General features: G+C 36.7%; 1 protein-coding gene across 16 annotated transcripts in view; it reads right to left on the bottom strand.

The window, feature by feature from the left end:
* PPP1R13B (protein phosphatase 1 regulatory subunit 13B) overlaps window positions 1-22,942 on the bottom strand; it is a 64,066-nt gene that overhangs the window by 3,882 nt on the left and 37,242 nt on the right. For 4 of the 16 annotated variants that reach the window (XM_015287839.4, XM_004936380.5, XM_040701307.2 and 1 more), the window contains 11 exons: window positions 14,098-14,199; window positions 12,814-12,988; window positions 12,278-12,474; window positions 10,717-10,881; window positions 9,761-9,941; window positions 7,933-8,091; window positions 4,580-4,749; window positions 3,339-3,840; window positions 2,116-2,882; window positions 414-551; window positions 205-338 (listed from right to left, as the gene is read on the bottom strand). In XM_015287839.4, the coding sequence (XP_015143325.1) occupies window positions 205-338; window positions 414-551; window positions 2,116-2,882; window positions 3,339-3,840; window positions 4,580-4,749; window positions 7,933-8,091; window positions 9,761-9,941; window positions 10,717-10,881; window positions 12,278-12,474; window positions 12,814-12,988; window positions 14,098-14,199 (2,690 nt within the window). Of the gene's footprint in view, window positions 1-204; window positions 339-413; window positions 552-2,115; window positions 2,883-3,338; window positions 3,841-4,579; window positions 4,750-7,932; window positions 8,092-9,760; window positions 9,942-10,716; window positions 10,882-12,277; window positions 12,475-12,813; window positions 12,989-14,097; window positions 14,200-17,583; window positions 17,941-22,942 lie in introns of those variants that run through there. The other 12 variants (XM_040701312.2, XM_421392.8, XM_040701310.2 and 9 more) reach the window with 7 other exon arrangements.

Below are 22,942 nucleotides of genomic sequence, written 5' to 3' on the forward strand. Positions count from 1 at the left end.
ATTTACAATTTGAGCATGCTTGCCCATGGGTTCAACACAATGGAACTTTGTATTGCAGTTTGTTACCATCTCAAAATTAGCAAGTCTTCATTTGCTGGGGACAGAGGAGGAGGAAATGGTTCCCCAAGCAGGTCTCCACTAAATACTGAACTGGCATCAAAATGGTGTTTTTTCAGACGCTAAGTTAAAAATCTTGTCACTTACCACCCGTCACTATCTGCTGCATTTACATTTACTCCAAAATCAAGCAGGAACTTCACAATGTGGTGATGACCAGCACACACTGCATTATGCAAAGGTGTAATTCCTTCATCATTGGGCTTACTGGGATCATCAACCTATGGAAAACATGAAATAGTTCAGGACTTTTTTTTCCTAGTATATAAAGAAGTTCCCTTTATTTGGAATCTCACCTCATATATGATTCTTTGTACGAGATCAAATTCTCCCTCCAAAGAAGCATCTAGGAGAAGGGCCAATGGATTGAACTTCACTCTCAAACCGTGGCCTGTTCTTTCAGAGTTAGGTTTCTTCAGGTTGGTACGTTTGGTCTGAGTGGAAACAAAGGTTTGGAGGCATTATTTCAGGTTGCAGAAGTAGTAGAAACCATTCAGTTACTCCTTAACTAGAGAAGTAATCCCATCTTCCTTAAGTGGTCGTAAGAACAACGCAAACACTTCTATTATAAATCCTTTTAATAATAGAGTTGATATCTTACTATATCTTAGTAACAATTAGAAAGCATGCCAACATAATCCAGCTACTCCTATTTAAAGCCAATGAGTACAAGGAACAAAGTACTCAAACCAATGGCTTTTGAGCACCGCAATCCTAATTGTGTGTAACGTGAGCTGAATGTGTCTCTGGTGGATGGTCTGAAGCACTGTCAAACCTTTAGCTTAGATTAGAAAGCATGACACAATTAAGCACGAGGAAGGAAGTTTTCCCTTGAATTAGCAGAAGCGTCAGCAGCAGCTCAGTAACAAAGAGCTTTGCTGGGAGAAAGAAAGTCTATGAAGCTCTTTTCTGTAACGTTCAAGATGGTATAATCTGAAGAAACATTCTCAAGATTTGAAATATTTAAATGCATTTTGAGAATAAATGTGTAATCCACACGTGTCTTTGCTACTTTTCAGAAAGAAACCTACTAATGAGAGCTTTGTGGAGTACTTTAAGTCTGCAGAATCACCAGACTTGTTTTCTCCTATTAGTATGGCTATATTACTTAAAAAAAAAAATAAACCTCTCACAGTATGAACAATGTGTGTTGCCAACATATTCCATTCTTCCAGAAGTGTCTTGGCCCACACATCCTCATGCAAAATTCAGACAAAGCCCTGTGCACACTGCAGTCAAGTTATAAAAAGAATGTAAGCTCTTTGCAGAAGAATCTATGAAGCTCCAGGTGAATCGAGAAGTGGAGATGTGCCTTGAAATCAGTGTTACAGTGAGTCATATTAACAACTAAGAATAAATTACAGTTTTCTCCCTACCTTCGATTCTCCATATGCTGTAGACTTTGCTAACAACAAAGTCAACTAGTATTTAAAACATTTGGGTGCAGCTGGAGGAGGAACTTTGAAAGCAATTCAAATAGAGACAATCCATTAGAAAAAAGATCTCTGCTAGAACAAGTCAGCTGTGTTGCTGTTAGATTTGTCAGCCCTAGCCTCTACTGAGAGGGGAAAAGGAGCACACTTCTCCCAGAATAGCAGTTTCAGCTTGTATGCAAATTAAGAATATCCACTGCAGTAGCTTACCCATTGGTTCATACAGTTATCTTTGTAGCCCTGGGGAAATTAAAAATTATTTTAATGGTGCTTCATCTAGCAGCATTAGCTCTATGATGAGTATATCCCAAAATAAGTTCTATTGCCTAAATCGCATACACAACCTCATGTTGTTTGTGCATTTATTTTCCCTATTAAACAGGCAGACTTGTAAAGAACCTGTTCTATCAGAATACTATTGGAGCACCTTTATTTTTTCTTATTTTGGTATCACAAAACTTCAAGTGCAAGTATGCCAGTTAGCATAAGCTCAGCCTCTTCCAGTTATGCTTAAGCACGCAGTTAATTCTGTAGTACTCAAATTTGTCCTTTTTTAGTTACTTACTGGAGGAAGTGGAGGAGGAAGAGCAGGTTGCAAAGGAGCTTCCTCTTCTGCTGGAGAGCTGACCTCTGGCGTGGGACTGGACGACTCTTCGGTAGAAGGAACTATAGCAACGTTGTTGTTGTTATCTTCAGTTGTCTCAGATGTTTGATTTGTAGTTTCAGTGCTTATCAGTTCCTCAGTAGCAGGAGAAGGTAATTCATTATCATTGGCATCTGATGAAGGGGGTGGCTCATCAGGAAGGGGAACTGTAGGTTGCACAGAAATAGGTTCCTCAATATTGCCATTGGTACTAGCGTTACCGTTATCAACATCTGCTAAGATACCTATGAAGTCCTGGGGATTGCTTGGCTGATAAAAAGGGGCACTTTCTATTCCTCCAGCAAGAGTATTAAAGCGTTGATACAATAATTTTTGTATATTTGGTCCACTTGGGCCTTCTGGTTCAGTGATAGAACTACGCTTCTTTAATGGCCTAGGAGCATTGGCCAATTTTCTTCGCAGAGCTTCAAGGTCAGCATCACTTTGATATCGCAGGGGTGAATGCACAATAGGTGTGAGCTTAGTAGGACTGAGAGGGCGAGGAATGTTTTCCACATTGCTGTTTTCACTGGATGGTGGAGCATTTTCCAGCTCTTGATCTTTTTCAGAGACATCAGTCTGAGGCTGAGATTGTGGCTGTGAAGAAATCTGGGCAGGCAAAGAGCCATGAAGGAATGGCAGTGGCGAGGGAGAAGTTGAACCAGACTGTAGGACAGGTTTTCCATAAACTGAAGGAAAAAAAAAAAAAGATGGAATACAGTGAAGAACTGTTTTCAAATTACATAATGAAATATATGCAAATACACTGTATGGCTTTGTTGCTACTTGTTTGACATCAGAACAGAACGAAAATTACATTGAATCTACCAAAACAAAAACAAATATTCAGCTCTCTACTCGTGATTTTTTCAACTTATCTATTAAAAAAAAAAATAGATAAGACTATCCAGACGTATTGTTCTAATGGTATTTTGTTTTAAATAAAAGGTAACTCAATGTATGCTTACTTGTCACCCTGAAAATAAAAGGTATTTTTTTGTTGCCATACTGCATACAAAAATAACTTTTCACGTAAATTTTAACAGGATTCTCAAACAAGATGTGATTTATACTGATATGTAAACTAAGTTCAATATTTTAATCACTTACTACAAAGGTAAAAAGTAAAGCAACATATATTGTACCTGCTTTTACTGACTTATTTAAGGTGTTATATACAGCTTGTTGATAATTCTTTGGTGGTGTTGCTTGCTGAAGATACATTGAGTAGATGGAACTGGAGTTCACTGTCTGTGGCCCTTTTCTGGGGGACTGAGGTCTTGATCCTTTGTCAGCTAGAAAAGGTCTGATAGCCACAGTTAAAGGAAGTTCTGGCCTGCCATCTCCTCCTGGAAACAAGGGGGGTCCAGAGGGTTGGTAAGTAGGGCTAGGAGGTACAGAAATTCTCTGCTGGATTTGTTGTGAGGAACTGGGTTGATGTACGTTGCTTGGCAGCGGAAGCGGAACAGGCCTTTGTCGATTCGCTATACTGGTTCCGGGTCTGGGCAGACTGCCATCCTTCCTTCTTTCTAGAGAATTTGTAGAACCTGTTCCTAAGGGAACTGGGCTTGGATAGGTCCCATAGTTTTGAGGCAACTGCTTGCTTACACCGGGAATTGTTGGCGGCACTTTCCCCAAGTCAAGACCCTATAAAAGAACAATAAAAAAACTATGTACCACTTAATTACATAAAACACTTGTGAGGAAGACTACTCCCCATTCAACAGAACAGATTAACCATCTTGTGTGGCAGCAAAGGAGTCAATACAAATACTCTGTGTTCCTTAACACAATTCTACTTGAATTTACCACAAGAACTTCCTGTTTAAAAGCATCTTCAGTTATAATAAATTAACAGGAAACCAGAACCATCTGAATACTTTCAAAGCCTAAATGACCAGTTCTAGCTTCTAGATATCAGTACCTATTTGATAATAAGTTTGATAATGCATAGTGTGATAATATTGACGGTTTAACAAAACAATGTAAAGACAAGGTCTATATTCTTTAAAGACCATGTTGAAGAAGCGATAATCTACGTCAAGGAATAACGGCAACAAAATATTTGAATTGGAAAAATAGGAAGGTGGGGAGGATGATTAGGATGAGCAAAGGGGGAGAAAAGAGGAGACCAGAAACGTGAGAGGACAGGAAGGAACACAAAATACTAAACTGGAAAAAAAAAAAACAACAAACCCAAAACAAAACATGAATTGTAATGTGGTAAGAAAGGAAAAGCAGAAATACAAAGGTAATTCATTCGTAACATTTTAAGTAATTATCAGAAGGGAAGTGTGTAGATACGTGAAGCAAGTTCAGCTATAGAAGTCAAAGGTTCATGATTTTAGCAAAACAGATCTATAAATACACCACGAAGGAAACTCACCAGCTTATCAGTACTTCCTAATGCTGAAGTTGGCAAAGGTTGACTGGATATTGTTCCTTGTTTTAAAGCAGTATCCATGCTCGATTCTTTCCAGTCTGCGTTGGAGATCTGAGGGGGTTTTACCACAGGGGCTGAGCTCTGCTTAAGTAGCGGCCAGTTTCCATCATTAGCTTGAAAACAGATGAAAACACTAGATTTATGATACAACCATTGTAAAGAAGCAAAGCAACATGTAAAACTGAACAAGTTAGATTACAATAGGATTAATGTGATTTTAGAAATCAGATGAATTGTTATGTTTGATTCAGAAATCAATACTGAAAGCCCGGTTGCTCTATTTAACATGATGTGTGCTGCCCTTTGGCATTCAAATTGTAACAAAAATTCTACAGAAGAAAAGACGGTTAAATTTTTTGTGTCAGTGTTGCACATTCATTCTATTTTAATAGTAGAATATAATATAAAATAGGCAAACTTAGCTCAGAAAATAATAAAAAAAAAGAGTCCTCACAGAAGCACTTCAACATATTTGTTGAAGTACCAACCAGAAACACTGTTAAATTACACCACATGTTAAATCTATGTAAGCTCTGTGTGAACTTATGCCGAATTCAAACTATTGTTACTGGATTCACTGACTCATAACAGGAAACAAAAACTCATCTCAAGAATGTGGCTGTACAAAGGCATACATTCCTCTACTGGAAGTGACTGTTAACTTACCTTTTGTTTTTTCCCCTCTATGTACTCACCTGATCAGCACTGCCTCAGAGACTTAATTTTAAAAGAAATGTTTAAAGTCATCTGACAAGAAGTCACAGTGCCAAGATACAAGTCATGGGCTTTCATCTTCAATGCATGCAAAGAAATCATGCATAGCTGTATGTAAACTGAGGCAACAGATCCTTAATGAACCCTAGATGCTTCGATATGTTACTTTATTAACTGCAGCAGACTACTTGCTTTCTGTTCCCAAGCAAGCGAGTTTCAATCATCTTACTTAGATCTGTTTTACAGTAACTACACAGATCCTTGGTTAGATATTCTAAGGCTTTGATCTCCCTTGGAAAGATTAAGCTTCATATTTCTCTGAGGAGATCGGGATCACTTCTCTTTCCCTATTGCCTGCATTTACCTTAATAGAGCACTTTGTAACGACAACCTGTAACACATACCTAACTTCACTAGAGGATAACAACTAAGGTGAGGGGAGAGTTACTGAGATTTCTGGACCCCATAGTAAGACAAGGTCAAATAAAAACCTGGTATTTAATGACAACGTTTCCTGTTTATTTTCAGTTTTAAGCACTTAGAAAACAGAATCAGCAAGACTATTTCTAGGATTCTGTGTCATTCTGTTTAGTATAGATGGCAGTCTAAGAACAAGATGCAAAGAAATACTCTAATTACACTGAATATAGCTTCGGCAGTCTATTTTCTACACATGAGCCTTATCCTCTTTATTGAGCATCACATTTCTTCCCCCTACTGAAACGACAAGCTGAAGACTTCTGGCCAATTGCTACCCAGTTTTTCACTATATGAATGTAAATTCACTCTATAAGCTCATACAAAGTATGTATAGACATGTTCCAATCATATCGTTTACCTTTAAATGAACAAAAAATAAAAGTTATACCTTTGCATATGAGCTACCATACTACTTTTTAACCATTCGCAATTCCAAGGAACGGTCTGCACATATATAATATTCCACTAACCTTTCAAATTAAGATCAATTATGTTTCAGCTACAAGAAAGAACTACTTTGGAGCAGGACTATTTTTGTGGCTGGTCATTTAAATAGTATTAACACTGAGAATATAGTATGTAGTCCACAAATCACTTTTCAGAGTGGCAAACTGTTAGGAAGTGATGCAATGCAGTATCCAGGAACAGAACGTGTTGAGCCATCAACAAGTTTTTTGTTGTTGTTGCTGTTCCTTTGTTTCATACCACCCATCTGGTTATCAAGAGCCAGACGAAAAGATAAGACTGCCCAAACACTTTTACCCTGAATAACGGCAATTTTAAAAATTCCATCTAGAATTAACTTTTACTGTACAAAACACTCCATAAATGTAGTAAGTGTCCTTAGCCCTAGACTTCGCACTTAGAGAAACAACAGCAAAAATCCTCATGAATTCAATTCTCTTACCTGTATATATAAGCTCACACGCCGCTAGAAAGACAGTTACACAAAGTATTTTTGCAATTCTTCACTTTCCAGATATGATCATCCCTGAACTCTGAAGTAACAGACTGTAAATAAATTCAGACTCTCTTTCCTCTGACTTCTCTGTTTCGTTCTTTGGTATATGAACATCTAAGTGTAACTGTTCCCATCTTTGCATCCTTATAATCATCTGGCAAACTTGCAACTACCTTGCATTTTGTATGAGCACACTTTTCAGAAATTCCCACAACCCAAGCTTGATCTCATGCTGTACCAAGCTGCTGTTGCAATCTCCAGTTGCAGTGCACTGTGCCAGAGGCTGTGATAGGTGCTCAAGAGGCAACCAAACAGCAACTGACTCCTGTCCTTGGTTTGGCTGAGCAGCTCCCAGACACACTTACCCATCTGATGGCAACACCCTTTTGCAAGTCCTAACGAGTTCCTGCTCTTAGCTCTCCCATAGCCATTTCAACAAATAGGTTTCATTTTGTCTTCCAAATGTATCCTGTTGTCTACCTGCTTTTAAGACTACCTAGCACCCAGTGCGTTTCAACTCCCACCAAGCACTTTTCTATTTACATAAATAAGACAGTGACACAAATACACACAAAAGTTCTTGTATACTTTCTCTGATTTTACCTAAAAATTATCGTAGGTCCAGTTCCATTATACTTACTACAACAAGTGAAGCATAAACCAAGTAATAGCATTTTTATCCTATTTAAGTCAGCAAGATTCTTGCTACTGACTTAGAGAAGGTGAGTTTTTATCCCACTGACCTTTGGGGCCAGTGCAACCCAGAAACTCTTAAACTTCGCATAGAATAACTGAAGTGAAACATGTATGTGTTATATCTGTCTAATCTGAGATACAGTAAAATATGCTTTGCTGATTGATTGCCACAATTTTTCTTGTCATTTTTTCCCCAAGGATTTTTCAGTGAAGAAAACTCATCCCTAGTATGCTACTGCAGTAGTGTAAGAATGAATTTGCTGCAGATCCCTTTCCTTCAATGGTGAAAAGCAACATCTAAACAATTTTACATTTCAACAGCATCTACTGCACATCACAACACAGGTTCTTAAGATGCTGGTTAATATGCATCTGTATGCAAGAGCTCAGATGACCATATTAAAAACTGAATTCTTAGCTAGCCAAAGATCTTCTACGGACTCACAGTGCTGGGTGTCAAAGACAGTAGGTGCCAGACGGATGACATTGTGAACGGCAGACTGAAGAGAAGTGGGAGGTGACAGAATAGGATCCGCTATTATGTCTAAATCAGAAACCTTCCAGGTGTCTGGAGATTTTTTCACACACCCCCAGTCTGTTTCTACTGGACACACCAAGGCAGATCCAGTTACACAGAAAAAGAAAGAAAAAAAAAGTGGTGGAGAAATTATAACAATGACAATGGAGAAATTAGAACAGGAGCACTCAGACAATGACAAATAAAAGCATGACAGTTGGAAAAAAAAAATCTCAACTATTCTTCTTCCTGGGAGAATACATAATTCTCCTTATATAAATCTATCATGTGACATTCTTCAGGTATATTCAGAATAATAAACACAAAATCAGTCCTAAGGTTGAACAATTACTTTTACAAAAATCAAGTTCTCATTCACAGATCTCATAACCTTGTAAATTAGGTCTACAAGTAGATATCTGTATCTTGCAAGGCTAATATTTGGTGAATTATTTCTTGTTGGTCAACTTAGAAGTTATAAACTGTTCCTTCTATATATAGGGGAGGAATCCACATGTCCAAACCCCAGATGGCTGCAATTCTGCCCTTTTAGTCTCAAATGAAATCCTTCTATATTCTTAAGATTTTTCCATAAAATTGCAGAGATTAGATTTCTATCAAACTGAAGATATCTGTAGATTACTAACATCAATGGAAAACATGCTTTTGCTGGAGGTTCAGATCTGCCTCCTTGTTTGCAACCATGCTGCAAACTTTGGTGGAGTGTCCAGTTTTAAGTACTGGAATGCATGTGAGTATTTCAAAAGCTTTGCTGGGGTGGTCATCCCTTACCTTATTTTCAGATCTCTCCTAAGAGATCAAGTCCTGTGGTTAAGATCAATAGAATCATGAATGTTTATTTGTATTATGCATGTTTATTTAAATATATAAATCAATATATTGGATAAACCAGTAATTGTATTTATTTGTATTAAGCATATGAAGCTAGCCACGTCTTAAGAATTACGATTTTGCTAAGATGTGACCACACAAGTGTGCTTTACAAAAATGGAATCTTAAGGCAAAAATGGCATGATCTGCTTTTGTCAGTCTCTAACATAAAACAAAAATTGTTTTCTACTTCACAAAATAAATAGACTATTTATGGGAGACATGGGAAGCAATTTCAGATATCAGTTACGTCTCTGGAGGAACCTCTCTATCATTAATGAAGATAAATACGAATGAACAGCATCAATACTAACATAATTCCATGTCAGAAATGCTTCAATAACGACAGATTCTCCTATCTCAGTTGAAACAAACGCCTCACATAGTTTTATTACATTTTCCTATTTAGTCTGCTTCTGAGAAGTAATATTATTTCTACTTGTTCAGTAGCTTTGGTTTACTTGATAAAAAGCAACATACCATAAAGAGTTGTTTACAGTATTGTTTGCCACAAAGTTATTTCATTACAATAATCAAACACACAAACTATTCAAAAAAGTATTAAAGACAGAGCAGTTAATTCACAGAATCCGTAAGGGAACATGTGCTCCTTTTATTGGTATACCACCAAGTAAAACTGCAAAGAAAATACTCCCCTTTTCCTACGGCAAACTCATGGACTGAAGTAAAAATGGCTCATATCAAATGAGCAGTGCCCATTCCAGAGAAAAGTACTGATGACATACGATGTTACTTCTACTGCTATAAAGATTATTCCAGAACAGTATCTCCCAGGATTACTCCTTTTCCTTATCACTCCTTTCCAAACAATGTATATTAATATATATCACACTTAAACGCTTACCAGATTTTGATCTTCCATGTGTTGAGCTAGAAGCAACGGTGAGAGACTGTGGTTTGACTGGATCTACTGGTACAGCATAAGTGCCAGCACTTGGAACTTGGATGTACGGTCCCACTGCTGCCACCCTTCCTGAAGCACTCAGAGATGACTGGGGTGATGAAGTTCCATTAATACGATTCAACTAAAAGTCAGAGAAATTGAAACGTGAACTTCCATTTAATTTAGGCATTCATTCATGAACTGGAGGTCTACATTTAATTACCTACAACCGCGCACTGTAGCTAATTCACTTTAAATAAATTACTATACTTAATGCTTCTATGTAAAAATTGAACTAGAAAACCAAATTTTATTCCCTAAAACCAACTCCTGAAAAATTAAATTTCTCAGTACTTTACATGAGGAAGACTGTTACTGTATAAAGTCTCTTTACATCGTACCTTTCCTGGGCAAATTGATCGATTTTATTATTATTATTTTCTTTTTTAAGTCAACACTGCCAACTGGGAATTCATGTGGGAATCCAGAAGTGATCTCTGTAATCCCTAGAGGAATGGTCTACTTTGCAACCGATTTCTAGTCAAAGTCTCAGACAACTATTAGGACTAATGTCATCAGACCAGTCGCATTTTTGTAAGTTTTCTGCTTCAGGGAAAAACAAAGGAAGAACAACCCACCTTTTTATCCTGTTATGCTTTGAAGTACAGCCCATAATCATACTTCCCTTTCTACAAATCTAAGCTACTATAAATTTTAATACAGTATGGTCTGTAACATAAAGAAAAATAAAAGGAGGTACATTCCGTCCAACAGTTTTCTCATATCTGTGGAAAACCTTAAAATAGTTTTAAAATGCTCGCTACTTAGCTGGGAAAAAGTGACATGCTATGTAGTCTACATAGTTTTAATAGGCTGCTGACAAACTAAAGTGTGGCCCTTTTAATAGTTTATCTTACAGGAATGTTTTCTTTTTGACGTGCCTCAACTTTTTTCTTGTATAGTCGTTCACGCAGCTCATTGATTCGCTTGTCCATCATTGCCACTTCCATGTTACGTTTGTTTAAGAGTTCCTTCTGCTGCTGGAGCTTGGAGTTCTGCTCCTGATTAAGCCTGTTCCTAATCTAAATAAACAAACAAAGACACGCTTTTAGGATAGTTACTTCGTTTTGTCTGTTGCCAAGTTTGTTTTTAATACAAATGTTAAAAAACCTGAGACAGCTTGGATCAGGTGTGTTCTGATATCTCTGATTTTATGCTTTCACACAGATTACATGAACAACCATTACAAGAAAACAGTAAAAGTATGTCCTAATAAGACAATGGGCACCTACTAAAAATATGTAGAATGCATCTAATTGATACCAGCTGGATTGAAGCGTTAGGCATAAATACATTTAATAAATCAATTCCACAACAAAATATTTAGTTTAAAAAAAAATGTATGTTAAAAGTTACATTTAGCCACAGTGACCATTTGAATATCACTGAAATGTTAAGTGGGATAAAACTTCTGACAGTAATTATGCTATTGATTCAATATCCAGTTCCATGTGAAAATTGGATGAGTGGATGGGAAGTTAACTGAACTGCAAGGACTAGATGCAGATTTTCCTCTCTACATGGAAATTAAACTGAAACCTCCAAAGCAGGTTTCCAGCAAACTGGGGGATAAATTACCTTTATAGTTTACCTTACAGTTTAAATCAACCATGACATCCTTTATAATTTCTTTTTGTGTTCCCATTGGCATTTTTTCATACCTTCAATGGTAACCGTTCCATATTAAAAAAAAAATAAAATCCTGAGGCAAGTTTAAGTCTTGATGAATGTGTATGGGATCATTATGAAGCACAAGGAAGAAATCTGAATCAATTGAGCATCTTTGCATTTAGAAATACTTGGAAAGCAGATACACCTTTTATAAACTGAAGGAGGAAAAAAGGACCTATATTTCTAATTTCTGAAAATGTGAGACAGATTATCTGGTATGATATATTTGCTCATGTAAAGAAATAAAGTTAGACTTATCTTGAAATTTAAATTATTTTTAAATGCTAAATATATATTAGATCTGCTGCCATGTCACAGTAGAGTATGTGAAAAAATTTTAAATCTCCAGTGCTGATACATTGGAACATTAATTACTCTGCAAATTTTCTACCAAAAAGTGACAAAACTTCAGTGTGAATGAATATTTAATTACTGATGTGAAAACTACACTTAAGATGAACCGGTATTTTTTGAGAAAGATGTATGCTAGCAGTACAGTGTATATTGTGAATACCGTGCAACTACAGTTCACTGTAGTGTAGCAGGTGAATACAGTGCAGCTTATATTTTTGATGATTTTGTTAAAATGTTAATTCATGTTAATTTCTTACATAGCCATGACCTTACACATTAATAACATCCCAACACACCAGTTTTATAAGACTGTAGTACCAAAGGCCCCCATCCATAAGGGTGGGTTTTCTTAATCTACATCTGTCATTTTAATCTTGTCTCTCTGTTACTTACCTGTAGCTCTTGATACAATTTTTTTAATTCGACTGCTGCAGGTCCTGTTACTTGTCCATTGTAAGACTGAAACCCATTCAGTTTCCCTTTCCTTAAGTCCTCCAGTTGCTGGGTAAGTTGATCCACTTTTAATACTGCAGCTTGTAGCTCCTGCTGCTTTTCCTGGAACATGGCACTTATATGCTCAATTTCAGTTGCTAAAATGAATGAGATAATAATAGAAAAAAACAAGTAGAGGAGAGTATTAATTTACAATTCTATAGGTATTGGCAAGTACAACACACTAGTGTTAAACCTAGAATATATAAACATTTAAATACTTACAATGTGTTGGGGATTTGTTGATGTTTATAATAGTTACTGATCACTTATTCTGTACAAGAATTTACACCATGTATAAATTTTCTAGAAGCATGGCACCCTCTGTATGACAAATAAACATTCCATCTGAAATCCTGTTAGCATACACACCACTATACCCGATATACAGTAAACAGAAAATGAAATAAATAAAAACACTTAGACATTTCACATACACAGATTGCCGTTCATGATCTTGCTATAATCCACTTGTCCTCTCATGGCACGGATTTTTTTCAACTTTGTCTCCTGGGTCTCAACGCGTTCTTTAAGTTTTTGAAGCTTTTCACTCTCTGAAACAGACTGCTGCTGACGACGCTCCTGTTGCTTCAGGTAACGTAAACGTTGCTCCTAACAGAATAAGATTTTAGACAAGAAGTACTTATTGCCCATTTATTGATAAAAAAAAAAGTGTTCTTAGTAAAACTCATCACTATGATTGGTGGTTTTTTGTGAGCGTTTGGTTAATGTTATTTGTTTGTTCATTCTTGCTTTCCAGAAATCAGAAAAAGTTGTATCTAGTTAAAATAGACATCGGTCTTCCTGTGGAAAAAAAATCCTCTCAACTCTTGTTTTAAAGCACAGAAATACAGAAGTTTTTAGACCAAATATCAAATTTACATATACATGCAAAAGAAGCCCTGGCCTGAACAGTCAGACAGAACTGTCTGTCCTCTGGCATCTGGTTTCTGCTGCTATTAACCCTTTTCTTGCTGTAGTAAAAGGAACTTTCCATAACTGTTATGAAGCTTCACAAAGTATACAAAATACACCCAAACAGACCAGTCTAAACAAGCTGATCTACTGAGAGAATGTTTCAGATCTAAAAAACAGTCCTCCCGTTGGACACATAGTGGAAATATTTCTGTTTCCTATATTAGTTTCATTAAAAAAAAAAGAACAACAGAATTGTTATATTGATTCCTTTTAAAAGATGCTGCATTGTACTCCAAGCATCCAATGCACATTGCATTCTGCACTACCTGAACTATGTCAAAAACATTAAACTCTCTCCCCACTCTGAAAAATCTATTCAGATTCTCACATCTCATAGATTTTGAAAACATAATAGATGAATATATATGAAATGGTATCTCACATTTGTTACCATACCATACCATGAGGTGAATGAGCTAGTAGAGATGAACACAGAGTCGAGTGCAATCTGCCACGGATCACAAAATGAGCCTCATGTAAAAGACAAAATCTAACAATATTTTTTACCAGGATACATAACTATTGGCTTGACACATTATCATTTGACATGCTATCATTTACAGTGAAATGTTTTTACATTGCCTAGCTAAAATTAACCTGGCAAAACAACAGATTTCTCAAGCTTCTTTAGCTTATCTAAAAGGAATTAGTGTATTTTCTATATCCAAGTAGACTTACGTTTGCATATGTTTAAGTAAATTGCGCTTATTACAAATCTCCATATTTTGTTTGCTGTTAATTACCTTAGCAACCAACATTTGCTGTTGGTTTTCAATCTGCTGTTGTTGTCGGGCAGCCATATCTTGAAGTTCAGAAAGAGTGAGCTCAACACGTGGGTTCCCAACCTGTAGACCAAAAAATGTTATGTCAATACATGAAAAGTTCTGATACTAAAATTTTCCTTGATAGAGAAGGCTAATGCCTCATTCCCTGCTCTTAGAGGATGAAAAATGACAGATACCTAGTAGGGAATAAGGAACCTCAGAGCAAAAAAAGCAAGAAGTGGAAAAGGAGAGGAAAGGGAACACTAAGAAACAAAGAACAGTAAAAGGTCTTCATCTTACATTTAACTTTCTTTCCTAAGATGCTGTGTAAAATTGGCATCTGTTGATACTGCATGTACTATAACAGACGTGTAAGTAGGTATACTAAGCAGAAATTGGAACCCAAATCTTCTTTCCTAACATTTTCAGTGTAAATGCCCTGGCAGCTTTAACCGGTGGTTAGCATTATTTACCTACCGTAGGACAAATACAAGAGAACCCACAGTTAAAGGCTGTCTTGAAGTTCACACAGTAAGACAGCAAAACTTCACAGAATCACAGAATGGTTTGAGTTGGAAGGACTTCAAAAATGAAGTATTTCTGACCCCCCTCCCATGGGCAGGGACACCTTCCACTAGACCAGGTTGCCCAAAACTCCAGTCAACCTGGCCTTTAACACATGCAGGGATGTGGCATCCACAGCTTCTCTGGACAAACTGGAGTATTTAAGATAAGAATTTATGAAAAACAGTCTGAACAAAGTGAAGTGAACTGAAGTGAAGGTGATTCCCTTTGGATGCCTGAGCAGAATCTGAATGAATAGACAAGGCCCCAGCCTCAGATCCCTTCTCCCACCCCAAATCCAACTTATTGAAGTGAAAAAACAGTGCCATTCTGAAAAGCTTTCTTCTCTCCCCCAGAAAGATTCTCTGTATGGCCTTAATGATTTAAAGACATCAGGATGTGTTTTGCTGCTAATCTTAGTTTGACGGATCAAGAAGAATGCCTGTCACCCTAGACAAGAAGTCTTGCTGGGAGCTCACAGGAAGATTTCAAATAAAGGTTGCTCCATGGCAGGGCATGCTGTTCTGCTCTGGGATCAGTTGAATGTGTACTAGAGATCTTCATGATTTAAAAAAGAGAGAGAAATCCTTATAACCAATGACAACAGCTTTGTCACTGAGGCAAGATGTAGAGAAAGCCAAAACGGAGGAAAGAAAAAGTTAAACGAAAATTTAACACTGGCAAATCTGAACTCTGTTGGAATAGCTAAGATAGTTTTCTTAGAGATCAACCACACACCAACAAATAACAATGGAGGAAGTGATAAGAAATAAAATCAGAGGACTGTTCCTAAAATGAAAGTTTCAGACAAGAAGGACAATTGGCAATTACTGTAAAAATGTAACAGAAATCTCTGGTCTTTCTACATTGTAAACATTCAAGGCATTTTATGGAAGGCCATAGGTATTAATGGAGCCCTATCACCCTTTTGCATTTCAAAACTAACAATTTATTTGCAAAAAATCAAAGTAGAGAGGCATTACTGAAAATTATTTAAAATCCACATACTGCAATGCCAGTGTGTGAGACCATACGATACATTTTAAAACTGACCACATTGCTTATGTTCATTGTTTCACCGACAAATATAACTAATTCAAACCCCTACATTAAATTATTCCAACCTCTTTTTTCACCATGCAATCACAAAAACATACGGCGTAATAAGACAAACTACAGAAGGTGACAGTTGCAAATACCTGCTTTGCTACTCAGTATAAAAACCGTAATAAATAAAAAAGCCACAACCTTAAGAAATGAACATTATTTTCCTGAAAGAGAATTTCAGCCTTTGAAAAATTACACCCCAAAGTTGGAACGTTCAACATAACCCAACATCTCTTGAAGATATGAGCACAGAATTTGGCCAGGTGATTGGATCGTTGCAAAAAACAGACTAGTGCATTGTAATAAGTAATGCAGCACCTTCACGAAGCTACAAGGCTACCCTATTAGAAAACTAAGTTAAAACTACGTGATTTCCTACCTTCATTACAGTCAATGCAATGTTAAAAAAGTAAAAAGAATCAAACGTTTTGGATATATCGAGAAATAAAACTCTTCTTCAAGTGACTGCTTACAAAATGGAACACAGTCTAGAAAATTTACAGGCAGAGGAAAACAAGGAAACAAAAACAGAACTCCAGTAAGCATTTTGTATTTCAACACTGCGAGCCAACACAGCAGTTTAAAAAAAGACTGAACTTAGTAGTGCCTGCTTTTGTTGTTTTCTTCTACTATTAGCATTACTTATGAGAGACAAGAACCTTTCACAACATTCTCTAAAGCCAAATAACTTGTGTACACTTGTGGTCACTACCTAATATATCAGAGAAATATTTCACTTTTAATTACAGACAGAAAGGCTTGAAATGGGTAAGAAAACAAGGAAATTTTTCCAAGTGCCATCCCTCAAACCAAACCACTTGAGAAACTGAAGTAACATTGGAAAGCCAGACGCTGCTCCTAGGACATATTCATGCTCTGCTGCATTCCTTTGGCATGGTCTTTCACCAGAAGAACATAAATTTCTGCTGGACTCCATATGTAAGTCTTAAAAGGGGCTCAGAATGGTCTGAAGTCTACCCACTGGATCACTGATTTTAAAACAAAAAGTGGAGAAAAAAAGGTAGCATTTTTCCAGCACAGATACAGTTTCAAAAATAGTCTGATGCAAGTTGTGTCTATGAAAAGTCTTCCCAGTGCTTCTCCCCTTTCTGCTTTGATTATCAATTTAAGTTTACACTGAGAGCTCATTCTATTTCTGCTTGCACTTGTACATTTCAGCACTGTCCAAGAAATAGATGCTCCTTACTGCTAAGAAATCTTGTTTAAAAATACGTCCAGACTGAAGAAGTGGGATACCTGTGTAATGGTCAAACATTTTTCAAGGTAAGAAAGCTATTTTACTGAGTAAAGATTACAGATTTCCTAAATGAGATGTGTAACCCTCGGTGTACACTGACATCGAGGAACTGGTTTGTAAAACCACCAGAAACAAAAAACAGTTTGATCTAAAAGCTCAGGATTGTTACTGATTTAAAGAAGCATATCTGAAAGTGTATCTGACAGTGTTAGAAAGAAGTACTGCATCATTTTGTATTATGTAAAATAGAAGAAAAATTACAAGATGAATGTTAATACTAGCTTCTTAAAGAACCTATTAACTGTAGTAGAATATTGCACTTAGAAAATGGAATCTCTAAAACTAACTTTTATATGGAGCAAAGCATAAGACCATGAGAAACACTGATAATTAGCCATTTACACGTAAATGTCCTACAAGAAATTTTTTTATGTTTACCTCACTGAATACACCCATACCTGTCCTTTTCATTTTAAATAACTAAACAACATCTAGGAAAGAAAAGAATAACCATTTGAGGAAACAAAGTTTTAAACCTGTAGCTTCACTCTGAGTTTCTTCTTTTTCATCCACATGACAGTGAACAGATCAAGCAGAATTCCTCTTCAACATCAAGTCAATTATTTTCAGAAAGACTGGAGCTGATTTCAGGTCTCCAAAAGAGGACAGCATCATTTTTGAAGAAGTATGAAAATGAGCGAATCTTTCTCTTGCAGAGATCTATTTGAATCAATTTGTTTTGAACATCTCCTATTAGCTGAGTTGGCTTGTAACAAGCTGTATGCAAACACCGCTGCTGCAAAAAGTCAGTCCCAGTCCTTTCTTCAGAACCCCATGTTATGCAAGGCAAAGGGATCAGCGTACTTTCTGAGTTCCTTAATGAGGTTGTTGGTTCCTCAGTTTCTTAAGTTTGCAATGTTCATACCAGTCATTAACAATTTCATACATGAAGTGACTCACCTTTCATAACAAACACGAGCCTATTACATTTAAGGTCCAGACCTCCTCCTTTTTCCTGCAGCAACAGAAACCTACCTCCCACAGAACTGCTTTCTAAAGGACGTACCGAGCAGCCACTACAAATATCTACTCCTACAGATTCCACAGATTCATTTGCTACGTGGTGATACATCAAAGGAGACAATTTTGCTGATTTGTAAATTTCTTTTCATTGATTCACAGAAGCATTTACACAGAGATGAACACCTTAATAAAATCCCGTTGAGCAAACACTGCGTTATTAGGCACAGAGGTACTACTGCAGATGTTTCAGACAAAAATGCAGTACACCTATATTCCCTAATTTCTTAGGATCAACAGAAATCTCTAAGAAAATGGTCTTTATTTTATTTAGCATGTCACTTTAAAAAAGTTATGATGAGAGAGAGAATTTGTAATGAACTGCAGCTTCAGCATCTGGCATTATCCTCCTACAAGCTAGTATTTTACCATTTGATGATTAATATTTTCAGGACAGGTGAGATGAATGGAACAGTAGTAATTAAATAGTTTGGAAGCCAGTTTATAAGCAGCCTCAAAGCAAGTCATGCCTTAGATATTTAATTAAGAGGAAGAATCTCCTAATAATGCATTCTACACATTAGCCTTGTCACTCCGAAAGCTCATTTTTTTTGATCCTCCTTCCTTTATTTCTGTCCTCACACAATGTTGTTCTGTCCATCAGCACAAACTCCTCAGTCTCTCTTTACTCAGTCTACCTGCTTCTGAGTTATGAGGAAAAGGTATACTCCCTGGAAAGCCGCAACAGTAAAAGAAAAATTGCATTTGAACTCAAATTAATTCCTTGACGATCAGAATGTATTTAGTCATACATTCAAAGCATAAAGGCAGATTCCAATAGTTTTTTGACTTTATTTCCATCTGAAGTTAATCTTTTAAGGGGAATCAAGAAGACGTGGGACTGACCTTTCAAAAAGAATTGTAATTTAAAATGTGATATGGATGTGGTTTGATTTTGTGCACTTCTCTGCCTCACTGCCTCAGCCATAAAAATACTTTGATTTTTTAAGTTTGCATTTGTAAAAACAGAAAGCTACTCTGAAAATAACATGAAAAAAAAAAAAATCCACCAAACTCACACCTGGGAATGCTGTCCAAAGCTTAACAGGCCACCATAATGACTGGCAATCTCATGCTTAGGTTTGGCAATCCCTAGCTACTCAAGTAGCCAGATCATAATTCAACCAATTAACTGAAAAAGAAAACCCAAACAACACAAGCATTTATCAACCATTTCCTGCACACTGTCTCCACAGATCTTTCCCTAGGTCTGCAAGAACCACTATGTCATAATCTTCCCTTATCTTAAGAAGAGGAAAGGAATAGATAAGTGTTCACACCCATCTCTCACACAGCTCCCTTCCCAGAGCTCTGCACTAGAGACTGTAGGTTCAAGCCTCATGAAACTGGACACAGTCCACCTTCTCCAATGGATATTCCTGCACAATGAATCACATGCAATGAACTTTACACCTGTTTTCTATAGCCTTCTTTCTGCAATTTACTTCTACTACCTCTATTCTTATTCCTTAATCTACTACTACTCTTTTAGTACTCAGGTCCATCTTTCTCCGCATTTTTAATGGTTATCATGGTCAGAGGTGGTTCTGAGGTTAAATCACCAATTGTCAAGATCCAACATAACCTAAATAAAATGTAATCAGCCTGTGTGCAGAGGGGTGAGGAAGTCTGCACTCTGGCTTCTGCCTTGGGCCTCAGGATGGCTGGTTCTGGCTATAAGAAGTGCTACCCAGAAGGGTTTCCTGCCTGTATCCACTACTGAGGGATATTATTTCACCAATAAGCCGAAACAGAGCAGTTATTAAAGATAATGCAAAATATACCCTACCCAAAACCTAGCTACTCTTTCTGTACTTCATAGGTTAGGCTGCTACTCTAGAATTCTAGTACAGGTAAGGAGCATTTTGGCCAAACTCCCTTCTTAGCTAAAACACAGTCCATCCCTTAACAGTCCTCACGGTCCTCTACAGACACATGCCACTCCCAAAAAAGTAAAGGTAATCATACCTTATGCCAGAATAAGAGTGAAAGAAAACACTCTTTACCATGGCTGGGGCAATATCAGCATATCAAAAGCCAGAGATAGCAGGAAAAAAAAAAAAAAAGACAAAGAACAAGATCAGAACTGAATTAGAAAGCATTTAATCCTTTGGGGCCTTGATTTCAAGATTTTATTACCCACATGGGATTCACCACTGAGGCACACAACTTTGCCATGGTGAAAAGAAAGCACTATTCCCTAATAAGGGAAGACAACAAACTCTGAAGGTACTGCAAGTTGCTCCTGAGAAGACTTTAAATGCTTACATAGAAACGAAAATTAAAAACTCTCATTTATAACACATACAGGAAGATTCAACTTTCCATAATCTATTACAGTTTCAGGCAGCCATTCCTTCCTAGGGCAATACCAAACTTTCCTCCAGACTAGAAATTTACCTTTATAGAGCTGCCAAACCTATGCATTTGTGATGAAAACAGAACTGGCAGGTCTGAGACTTAGTAGGAAGTGGAGTGTATTACATAAATGACCATTCTTCCAGAACACAGCAGACTGACAACTGTAAAATGAACAAGGTTAGTGTGCTCCCCAGCCAGTCAATTCCAGACTGGGATGAAGACATTGAGAAGTCTCAGCCTTCCCAAAGCAGGGAGCTCTCATCCCAGTAGCCCACTCCGGCATCTTCCTTCTCTGTTCTGCCTTTAAAAGAAAGGAAGAGCTACAGCTCTGGCTGCTGAGATACCAACTTACCAAAGCAGGAAAGAAAATAATGGCTTCCTCTACATGCTGACTCTAGCAAAATATTTCTTAATTCTTCTGTGCTAACTTTAACAAAAACAGCAGAAACCCATCAGTCTTTTCTTAAGCCATCATAACTTTTCTTGCCCCAGCCTTCATTCAAATGAACATAGCTTAGAGGATGCTTTCACTTGCTCAGTTAAATCTCTAGAGGTTTCTGATAAGAATAGCCATTGCATACTACTGGTACCTGTCCTCAGAAGAACAGCAGGAACAACAGGAAGATATGGGAATTTACTACAATAGTTCTGTATCCAATACATCTTGGATGAAATGCAAGTATGTTTTCCATAAAACTTAATTCTAGTGCAATGTATAACATGGGCAATTTTAAAAACTTGTGTGAAAATTCATGCATAACACTCTAAATAGACAAAGTAAAATATGCTTCTATTTAAAGTAGACTTTTTGCTGGTCTCAACATGGATGACATTATTTCCAGTTTAACGGCCTTAGCCACAGCTCCGCCTGGCATTTTTTAATTGGGTCAGGAACATGCCGATAGCAGAAATCCATTTTAAAGAATCCAATGACAGTAGCATATGCCTTTTTTTAGCCTAATGGAAATGAACAAGCTAATTAAACCCAGAAAAGGCAACCAGAATATTGGGAATTAAAGAAAAATACAACTACCATGTGCTATCTCCTGATAATAAAATCATCTCGAAATTAACATCACAAAAGTCATCTGGTTACTTTACTTAGCATCTTTAACAAAATGGTAATTTTATTTGAGCAAATGAACAAACTGTTTCTTAGAACAGATAAAAATGCTTCAACTGTATCATTATTTGATGAAAAATCTCACATTATCTATATTTGAGAAAACCTTAACCTCTCTCCTTAACCTACAATACATTGTTAGCAATTTCTCCAACTTGCTGATAGAAATAGGTCATTCTATTTAATATGGGTTTAAAGTCTGCTCAGCTCAAGCCACAGACTCCAGATTTCTCGTGTTCACTACTGTTTGCTCATATTTCTTGGAAATCTCCTAGGTGACACTGTCCTCCATTCTGGACAGAACAGCCAAGAAAAGGCAGAACTTAAATATACAGAACAAAAATCAGAACAATGTTAAAACAGATTTTCAAAACCACAGTTGGTTTTAAGCATATGTTAAACATCTGCTACACATAAAACAAAAAATGTCTACGAATGACTCCTACTACATAGGAAAGTAGTATCTAGAACTCATTATTTAAAATATTACTTTCTTTGTCCCTGCAGAAACTTAATAGTCACATAAATCTTAAACTCATTTGTATTTGCTTTAATATCCAGCTAAAATACCCAGCAGCTGATTTGACAAACCTCATACTCCTAACAAAAGACAAATATTTTAAAAGAAACCATGCATTCATATAGGAATGATAGCAGATCAGTTGTGCACGCAACTTCAGACCTGTTTACAACACCAATCCTTTTACTCAGAGTAATTATAAGTAAAAGCCGTGTTTCAAGGCACACTGTTCAAGTTTCTTTAAATACAGTTTTGGAATTGTGGTTTTGTGGATCTTTAAGACAAAACATCTTTTTCAAGAAAAGTAACTTTACCTCAATAGGCTAGCACTTCTATGTCAAAATAACATGCTTGCTATCAAATAAGTGTTTACTTTTCCCTTAAGTAACTGATTCTGCATGAAATATTTCTTTGTTGCTGTGATATTGTTTACAGGAGAAGAGTACAAAAGAACACTTCCAAAACACAGAAGTACTGAAAATAAATGCCCTGTTTTGATCTGAACTTTGATGTGAGACTGCGTATGCATTGCACGTCCCACAAACTGAAGTTGCTGAAAACAAAAGTTGACCATAAGACCTTATGAAAACTATTTACTTCATAATATTATAACTTTAACTACGACAGCAAATTCATCTATCAAAATCTGATTTACTCAAAATTTCTTTTCAGAGAGAAGGAGTTACAAAAAACCAAATGGTCCACGTTCTGCTCATGTGCCAATGAAATGCAAAATCATTTAAACTCGAGTGTGAAAGCAATACAGTATTTAAATAACATGCACTAAAGTGTAAAACTTTGGAAAAGTAAT

This window comes from Gallus gallus, chromosome 5 (genome assembly GCF_016699485.2).
Source record: "Gallus gallus isolate bGalGal1 chromosome 5, bGalGal1.mat.broiler.GRCg7b, whole genome shotgun sequence".
Lineage (NCBI taxonomy): Eukaryota > Metazoa > Chordata > Aves > Galliformes > Phasianidae > Gallus > Gallus gallus.